Raw genomic sequence first — 10259 nt, 5'->3', positions numbered from 1 at the left:
CATCTCCCCACCAATTCATTCAACTCTACTGAAACTTTGAACAAAACATTCTGTCTCCCAAGTTGGAGCATTTTCACAGGCTGTTCATAATTAATGAATGAAATACTCTCCCTCCTCATCTTGGCCTTCTTACTTCTTTGGTAAGAAGTCTTTCCCATACCCTAATGCTAACCACTCTGTTGATGATCTCCAATTTATTCTCTCAATGTCTTGTGGATAGTTGTTTGCACAGTTGTCTCCCGGATTAGACTGAAAGTTCCTTGAGACAAGGGACCTTTTTTGGCCTTTAAGTCAATTAGTAAAAGTAGGGATAACAACATAATACCTACCTCCCTGGGGTATTGTAAAATTAAAATCAGAGAATATTTGTTACTATCTTTGCAAACCTGGGGGTGCTACATAAATATCAGTTATTCTTATTCATTAATATTATTCAAGTAGCAATTACAATAAAGGAAATGGACACCACCTCTTAAATGTCTTGTCCAATCTGGATTAAAATTCTGATTCTTCCTTGGGCAACTCCTGCCTATAAACTTGACAGAGCATTTAATGGGTACCTTCTAGTACTAAATGTTTTCTCTGGTCCTATTGTAGATCACGGGTTTGGCAACTAGACCGGTCCAACAAGGCCATTTAAACCAGTTTAATAATCGTTTTACGTATGAACCAGGTGAGATCAGTGCCTTGGCTAAGCTCCTGCTTCACCAGTCTCCATCTGCTCCCAAGCCCTGGGCTTTGCCCACGAGGGGACAGGCCTGCAGCTGCCTTCTCGCTAGCTTCCAGCTGCGCCAGTAGAGGGGGACTGGAGACGCTCTGGTCTTCGGTATGAGCAGGAAGAGAAAGAGGCCTCAGCCTACCTCCTCAGGGAAGGGAGGCTCTACTGTCGGTCGCTAGCTGGCCGGAGCAACAATGGCGGGCAACACGTTCCCCATCCCCGACCGCCATCACAGAGCTTGCCATCATCTGGCACGCGTGAGGGCGCCACTCCGCCTGCATCTCTCCCCGCCCCACAAAACACACGCCATCTCTCCCTAGCGTCGCCGGGCGTCTCTGGTCTGGTCCCTCTACCTCTCATTGGTCACTGCCGGTATAGCGCCATCTCGGCCTACGTGCGCTGCGCCTCGCCATTGGCCCGCCGGGAGCTCGGCGGGCGCGAGAGGGGTGGGGCGGATTGGGGCGCGCAGAGTAGCCACCAAGCCCCGCCCCCGACCCTTCGTTACTCTGGTTACGGCGAAGCTCCTCCAGTCTGCTTCTCCACCGTCTCCGCCCAAACCAACGAAAGAGAGGACTTGCAGCAAGGCAAGTCTTTAACCCTCCGGCTGTACCCCACCGACGGTAAAAGCTCCGCTTGGTCCTAGACCGGAATGGTCCAGCGTGAGCGAGCCCCGCCGCCCCTAGCCCTTCAGGTGTTCCGATTCTCCTGGTGACTTCCCCTGAATACCTCGGAGCCTGAGCAAGGCGGTGATGCTCGAACAGTGGTGTCCTCATTCCAGAGGCCCAGCACGCCCACAGCCATTGCCCAGCCGGTGCGTGGCCAGCACTCTAAGCCGAGGCGTCCTCCTTAGGTAGGGCGAAGAGCTCGCGTGTGTCGGGCTCCCACGCAGCGCCACGGACATCCTACCCGCTCCACCACACCTGAACTCGAAGGACCGCTGTCTGATGCTGCTGATACTCAGGGCTGCGAGGACACTTTATTGTCTGTTTTTATGTCTCTAGCTTTTCTACAAACTGTAACGTCGTGCATGGGAGCTTGGGACCCTCGGGCTACTAGGACACTTGGCTGGAGCTCTGTCAGTAACACTCTTTGGTTTTGACAGGCAATTTAACGGGCCGAACACGCTGCTGATAGGGAGAAAGAAGTTTCACTGCGACCACTTTCCCCCAAACTACTGTCTACCATGTGGACTTTTCTGGGCATTGCCACTTTCACCTATTTTTATAAGAAATGTGGGGATTTTGTATCTTATGCCAACAAGGAGCTGTTCTTGTGCGTGCTGGTCTTTTTTTCTTTGGGCATGGTGCTGTCTTACCGATACCATTATCGGAATGGAGGACTTCATAGGCAACAACAAAAAAAGTCCCAATATGGGATTTTGTCTGATATTCTTTTGTCTTTGCCGTTTGTTGGATTTTTCTGGACAAAATCGCCATCCGGGGCAGCACACAAGGAGCAACTAAAATCCAGGAAGGTAAATTAAATTCAAGTTTGACAAATGGACGAGTATTTTTTAAATTAGAACTTAAAAAATGCTTCTGCTGGTGGGAACTTAAAACAAACCTTTTCTCTTTTATTAAACTTCAGTTTTTTTTGACAGTGGAGCCATAAAGATCTTAATGCCAACTCGAGCCATTTAATGTGCCAGAAAAGTTCGTTTATGCCAGAAAAGTCTTGGGACAAGTGTATATATTAACTTAAGAAAAGTGGGGAAAGTGAAATATTAGTACTACTTGTTATTGATATTTGGGGCATATATGATCTCGTCTTATTTAATGATTGCATAAATTAAATTTTAAAAAAAGATTTAAAGGTTGTAGAAGAGATCATTGTTTTAGGCTCCTAAATTTCACTGAATGAGTCTCTTGAGTTCCAAGGGTCTTCAGAGATAGTCCTACTGATGCCTAAAAAAGAATCCTGAAGACCTCCAGTAAATCTACAAATAATTTGTACATTTCTTGTGGAAGTAAAAGCTCTTATAGAATGAAGGTGGGAATTGGGACTAGGACTGGAAGAGACTAGGTGGTTGGTAAGGTTTTTAAATTATTTGAAAGGCAATACTGCCATTCGAGACTTTTTTTTTCCCGAACTCAGTAGTGTTGAATTTACCTGCTGCCTTGGAATATCAGTTTGAATATCAGAAATCACAGATGAAACTGATGTTAAAGTCCACTATGTTGTGCAATTGTTGCATGGGGAAGAGTACATATGTTTTGTCTTTTTAATGTAAGGGAGAGAATGTTGAGCTAGAGTGCATAAAATTGAGAAATTTCACATAATATTTCTCCAAAAGTTATACCATCTTTCAGGAAATATCAACTGCTCCATATTTATTTTCCTAATACATAAATCTGATTACATTCCCAAGCTAAAAAGTTACCATAGTTACTCATTGCCTGTTGAATTAAGTCCTTTTAAACCTGAACAGAATCTAGCTCCTGCTTAATTTTTCAGCTTAATTTCTCTTCAAACCTGTTTGTGTAATGCATCTAAATTGGTCTACTCCCCTTGAGCTGCCAAAGTGATTTTCCTATACTACAAGTCTAAGCTGCCTACTCACTGATCTTTAGTGGCTCCCTATTACCTCTAGGATCAAATATAAATTTGCTGTTTGACATTTAAAACCTTTCACAACTTGACTTCATTCTACCTTTTCATTGTTATTATACCTACATATCTTATACACTCTTATTCTTTCCTTCATTTGCAACATCATCTACCCTCTGTATATCACCTATTTGCCATGCCAAGAATGCATTTAATTCTCACCTATACTTCTTGAAATGAAGCTTCTGAACTAGGTCTTTCCTGGGTTCCTCAGGCTCTAGATCATTCTCCCAAGGTTACCTTATATCTGCTCATTATGCATTATATGTACATAGAGATTGTTTTTGCTTCTCAGTTTGTGACACAATGTCATAGAGTAGTCACTTAATAATTGCTTGTTGATTGGTAGACTGACTTGTTCTTTAAACCCTTTCCAGATTCTGTTATCTCTTCACTCACACTATTCTGACCTTAAGCTTACTAACTCCACAATTCCAGCAGTTTAAATTCTATTTATCCTTCATGATCTTGGACAAATGCATCTCTATTCCTGGTCATTGATCTCCTGACCCTCTCTTTCATCCTTGAGCTGGGAGGAAATGCTAGGATAACTGTAAATTTAAGAATGTGAAAAAATGTCCAGGGCCAGTAAGACATTGAGTGACTGTCCATGGTCATGTAAAGCTAGTATAATCAGAAGGCAAGTAATCAACAGGCCTTACTGAATTAGAAAGACGTCTGCCCCATGCATGTGAAGCCTTTCCCCAATGGTATGGGCGGATCTATCCAAATGCCATGAAGGCAGCTGACATAGGCTTTGAGTAGCCCCTAGAATTTGGTCAGACATTGAAGAGGCCAAGTTCATCCACTGCATCCCAGTCCACCATCAGCTGTAATGACTTTTCTCTTAGCTCTGGTCTCTGATGACTGGAAGAGAGAGTGAAGCTGACAACTTTGTGCAACTCTGCCTCACCTAAATCCAGTTCACACAGGAATCAAGATATCACCATAGTGATACCTTTGATCCTCTTTGAAAATGAAAGACAAATAACATTATTCAAGTACCTTCACTTTCAAGCCAGCTATGTTTTTCCCTCAGAGTCATAGCTTTATCTAAGTAAATGACTTAAACTTTCTATTACCAGTGTTTGTGGAACAAACACCCTCTTTGTCCCCTCCATTTCCTTTTTAATTCTCTAGGTCTTAGATGTGGTATTATCTCTCAGTCAGGGCTCCCTCTATGGACTAGTTAGGTTCAGGAGAATATCATCAGTTATTTCACTTCCTTTCAGGAATTAGGAAGTTGTGAGGGGAGGCAGATTTGGGGAATAAGATAATAAATTTGGTCTTGGATATGTGAATTTGATGTGCCATAAGAAATCAAAGAAGAGGGAGATCAAGTAGGCAATTGGAAATGTAGGCCTGGAACTCAGTGCTGATAAAGAATATAGAATTTTAAGGTAGAAAAGGGCCACCACATCTGTCTAGTCTAACTCACACCCCTAAAAGTAGAGTACATTTACATGGCATAAAGCCTAATCTTTGTGACTTCCACCTTTGCCCCTGGTTCTGTCCTCTGGGACCAAGCAAAAGACAGCTCTCATGTCTTCCTTGAGTCTTGTCTTCTCCAGGCTGAAAATACTGAGTTCCCCCAACTAGTCCTGTGTGGAAATGCTCTTTCTGGAACTAATTAATTAAGTGACTAGCCTGTGGTTATATATAGTCATTAAGTAAAAAGAATAAGTTATGATTTTGTCTTAGGACTGTTTTTATCTGAACTGTATTGAACATGATAAGAAGTAAATCCTCTCAAAGGTCAACCCATTATTTACTTCATCTGGGGTGGGTAGTACATGAGGGTCTTTAACAGAATCATAGAATTTGATTATTGGAAGGGCCTTCAGCAGACATCTAATCCCACTCACAAAAGAAATCACCACCATAACATACCCAATAAAGTAGTCATGTACTACTTGGAAAAAAAAATGACCTCCAATGAAAGGGAACCTCTATTCCATTCATTCATTTGGGGACAATTCAACTTGTTACTAAGTTTTCTGACAGCAAGTCTAAATTTGCTTCTTTCCATACTGAAATGAGCCTAACCCCCCCCCCCTTCTGTGTCACTGCCCTTCAGATACTTGCTATTTGAAGACAGCTTTCTCATGCTTTCCCTTCAGTCGTCTTCAGATTAAATGTGTACATTTTCTTCAGCTCCTCTTCATGTGACATGGACTCAAGGTTCTTTACTATCCTGATTGCCAAGCCTTGGTGGCTCCTCTCTGGCTTATCAGCTTCCTTATTAAACCATGGTTCTAGAACTGGCACAGCATCCCAGTAAGATCTAACATGAGCTTCAAAGTAAAGTGAGACTCTTGGGCTGCTGGGACCCCATTAGTGCAGCCCCAAATCTCAATAGCAGTTTTTGGCTGTCATTTCACATTGTTGACTCATATAGTGATGATAAATCTGAAATGACATAGATATGTTAACTTGAAAGTTTTTCTGAAACTTTGAGGTGGTTTAGATGTTACCAAACTGCAAGGTAGCAATAAATAAAAGTTATCCCCCCCCCCAATACTATAAAAATGAAACTTCAAATCCCCCCTGCCCCTCAAGCATTCTTCTGCCTCCATTGGGTCCTGGTACTTTTTTTTAATTGAAAAATTTTATTAGATTAATTTAGAATATTTTCCATGGTTACATGATTCATGCTCTTTCTTTACCTCCCCCATAGCCGACACACAATTCCACTGGGTTTTACATGTATCATTGATCAAGACCCTATTTCCCCATTATTGGTAATTGCACCAGGGTGATCATTTAGAGTCTACATCCCCATTCATATCCTCATCGACCCATGGTCCTATTTCTCATAACTCGAATCCATGGTTATGTGAGTGATTATTATGCCTTTCTGCATTCTCTTTTCCATAGCTGCTTTCCTTCATCACCCCATCCCCCCATCCCCATGCCACCTGCCTCTTTACTGCTTGTCTCTATACTGTCTATGCGATTTTCCCCAGAAACTCTTGCGCCTTATTAAAATGTCATTTCCATCTCACTTCCTGCTGATATTGTGGTCTTTCCTGGTAAGTACCCAAATACTAGGGCATGCTTAGCCCCGTTTCATAATTTTATAAATTAATTATCAGTTTGTTAGATTACAAAATATGGATGTGGAAGTAATGTCTAGTGAGGCTGGAAAGATAAGGTGGGGCCAGTTTATATGGAACTTTAAAAGCTAAGCAAAAGAGCTCGTATTGTGTTCTAGAGGGAGGGAATAGGAAGTTACTGGAGTTGGTTGAATAGGGAAGTTACATGTTCAGATTTCTCCTAAAAGAAAATCTGACATCTGTGTGTGAGATGGATTGGAATGCTGAGAGACTTGAGGCAGGGAGACCAATTGTGGGAGGCTGTTGTAATAATCTAGGCAAGAGTTGATGAGGGGGCCTAAACTAAGGTGTACCTGTGACTGGTGAGAAAGGATTAAAATGGCAAAATTTGGCAGCTAATTGGATATGTGGGGTAAGGGTGAGTGAGATGTCCAGGATTATGACAAGATTATGAAGGCATTAGAAGGAGATGGTACTTTTGACAAGAAAGGAGAAGGGAAGGGGTAAAGATAATGAGTTCATTTTTAGGTATGTTGGGGTTTAAAATGTCTCTGGAACATCCATTTTGAATCAACTAGAAAGGGAGAGACTAGGGCTGAAGGGGGAAAAAATAGGTGCATCTGTGTACATTTATACACACAACACATACATGCATGTATGTGCACTTGTGGTGTATCTAGATGTCATCTTTATCCAGATGATAGTTAAAACCATGTGAGCTGGTGAAGTTTCCAAGAAACCTGATAAAGGGAATAGAGAATAAGACCTAGAAGAGAACCTTGGAGGATATCCACTTATTTAGAGGTAATGATATGGACAATAATCTCACGAACTAAGACTGAGGATAAGAGAAGTAGGCAGTGGAACAGGAAAGAGTGGTGGCATAAAATACAGAGAAAAACAAATATTCAGTAGGAAAGGGTGATAGTACTGTCAAATGCAGCAGATTGGTTGAGAAGGATTAACATTGAGAGAAGAACATTAGATTTGGTTGCTAAAAGATCATTGGTAACTCTAAAGAGTTATTTCATTTGAGTGATGAGGGTAAAAGCCATATTGAGAAGGGTTCATCAATTGATAGCTAAACCTTGGGTGGTGAATCTCTTTGATCTTAAATAGACTAGCCTTTCAAGAGATAATTTATGCTAAGGAAAAGTTTCATTTCTAAATCCAGTTTAGATAAAATAAGAGTAGGAATTGAGGTGTTACTTAAATCTGAGATGATGTGGTTTACTGTGGAATATCATTTATGAATGCTTACTAATTTCTTTCTAACCTTTATCACGGAAGTCTTCAATTCATGGATAGATTATTCTCATAAACATTTTGTAGATGAAAAGTTAAACATTTAGATGAGTAGCTCTTCATATTCCTTTGGTCTTTTTTACTTTTTAACTCCTTTAGACAAATACCTTGAAAACAGATCCCTAAGTGTGCCCATTGTGCCACTCCCAACCCAGAGATATTTGGCTTTAGTTCAGCCACTCTTCCCATATTTGTTCTCTTCCTCTTCTCTGTGTGGTAGCTTCACTGTTCTTGATGATAAAAAAAAAAGGGTAGCAAAAATCTTTGTAGACTTTTTCTATCTTATATTTATTTTTTGTTTTTACACTTTCATCCTTAAATTCCTTGAGAAGAATTCACTTAATTGGTTCACTGATCTCTCACTAAAATTACTTTAAAACAATTTTATTTTCTGTTACTCATTTTTTTTAGGCAAAACTATTCATAATTTCCACCCTCCTTCTACATAAGATATTCCAGTTAGGTTCCTGTTGTAAATTACCTTTGTCCCATTGCTAAATGAGCAGATTAAATATTTTTCTGATAGGGTACATTTTAGGCCCTTTTAAAATTTCTAATGGTTAAATTTAATTGTTATCTGTCATTTTTTCCAATTATATTCCATTTTTTGTCATCAATAACTTGTTTTGATGGGCATTGTGGGACCTGTTATGATATAATATATAACAGTGATTCGTTTCATATTGCCTTGGTTGTTATATGTTAGGGACTGTGCTAAGTGCTGGAGATACAAATATGAAAAAGCAAGACAGTTTTTACCCTTAAGGAGCTGACAATTTAATAAAGGAAGACAACACACTGAAACTGAAAAGGAAGGGAGAAGGGAAAGGTATTTGATCTGGGGCTTGATGGAGAAGCTACTTAGGAAGAGAAATGGCTGACTTGGGGGCCCTTCTTAAATGGAGTTTTCAGGAAGAAGTTTTTACTCCTCTTTCCACTGGTTTCTGTTACCATTTTAATGATTCATATAAGAATAAATTTGCTTTTTATAAGTTTATAATTTAAAGTTCCATCTTTCCTCTGGGAAATGTAAGTGAATTTATTTTTTTTGCTAGAGAATAGATGCTTACACACATTTATCTATAGCTGTATTAATAATAAAAGCTATTGCCCTCAAGAATCTATGTGTATATTGGAAATTTATTCTACCATCCCCTATGGGATCCAACTTTAACAATCACTTGTAAACTCCAAAGAGAAAAGGCAGGGGTACATTGGAGCCAACTGTAGTAACTTTCCTTGTTAAGTGTTCATTTTGAGCACTTATAGCTTGGAAATCAATAAGCACAAACCAGGTTGTGATAGATTGTTTGGGTAATTGTTTAGACTTTAAAAATTGATGGAGAAAATATTAATGATGCAGGCTAAATTTTAAAGTGTGTCTTGTTAACTTAAAAAAAAGTGTAGGACTAGTTGTTAGTTACCAGGATACTCTAGGGAATGGGCCTTTCATTCTCCCTTGAGAGAACATCTCAAGGCACCCCTGGGTCATCCTAGGTGAGTGGAGCCACAGGGAGGTTTTTATGTTAGGTTACGAAGAACTGTATGGAGTCGGGGTGGGGATGTGTGTCCATGCCGGGAGGACAGAAGGGGCATAGCCGCCTGTCCCTTCCCCTGGGTGCCCTTGAGGAGTCCAGAGATGATGATGAGGACTTCTGGGGTGGCTAGTTGTCATGGAAACAGCTCCAAGTAATAAGGAGTAGGAGGTAGAATAAAAAGTTCTAAATTGGGAAGAAAAAAAGGGGGGGGCAGCTGGGTGGCTCAGTGGATTGAGAGCAAGGCCTAGAGATGAGAAGTCCTAGGTTCATATCTGGCCTCAGACACTTCCTAGCTGTGTGACCCTGGGCAAGTCACTTGGCCCCTATTGCCTACAAAAAAAAAATGGTGCTGGCAAAACAGTGTAGAATCCGAACTTCCTGGAAGACTCATACCCATTTAATTGGCTCTCTTGTGAGTGTCAGTTTTAACTTCTTAATGTTTTCTTTGCTTTCACTTCTAAAACATACACACACACATTTAATCTTTAATTTCTGTCTTAGAATGGATACTAAGTATTGGTTCAAAAGCAAAAGAGTTGTAAGGGTTATTAGGTAATCAGGTTAAGTGACTTGCCCAGGGTCACACATCTAGGAAGTTTCTGAGGTCAGACTTTTGAACCAGAACCTCCTGTCTTTAAGCCTACCTCTGTATTCATGGAGCTACTTAACTGCCCTGAAAGACTATATATTGTGTCACTCAAATGCTTTCTGCTATCATCTCCTTTACCCATCACATGAATTCTACTATTTTCTCCTTCACTCTATACCTCTCTACCTGCAGAAGCAATCCCATCCATTCTGCTTCTCTAACATATTTCCTCCTCTGTCATCTCCTCTCTCCCCCTAATCTTCAGCCTCTTCCTATTTCCCCGCTTCTTTCCTATTGTTTTAGAAAATGCCCCGGTCTCCTCTATTCTCAAAAATCCCTCACTTGACTCTTCCATCTCCACTGTTATCTTATATCCTTTGTTGCTAAACTCCTTGAGAAAGCTGTTTACAATAGATGTTCCTATTTCCTTTCCTTTTACTACTTTC

At 40.6% G+C, this 10259-nt stretch overlaps 1 protein-coding gene across 2 annotated transcripts in view; it reads left to right on the top strand.

Moving 5' to 3' along the window:
* The first annotated feature begins 1188 nt into the window (after positions 1-1188).
* SQLE (squalene epoxidase) overlaps positions 1189-10259 on the top strand; it is a 47404-nt gene continuing 38333 nt past the window's right edge. For both annotated transcript variants that reach the window (XM_007488311.3, XM_001381270.5), the window contains exon 1: positions 1189-2192. In XM_007488311.3, the coding sequence (XP_007488373.1) occupies positions 1902-2192 (291 nt within the window). In that variant the 5' untranslated portion in view covers positions 1189-1901. The remainder of the gene's footprint in view (positions 2193-10259) is intronic.

The sequence above is a fragment of the Monodelphis domestica genome, chromosome 3 (assembly GCF_027887165.1).
Source record: "Monodelphis domestica isolate mMonDom1 chromosome 3, mMonDom1.pri, whole genome shotgun sequence".
Classification (NCBI taxonomy): domain Eukaryota; kingdom Metazoa; phylum Chordata; class Mammalia; order Didelphimorphia; family Didelphidae; genus Monodelphis; species Monodelphis domestica.
This window is presented reverse-complemented; position numbering and strand designations above follow the sequence as displayed.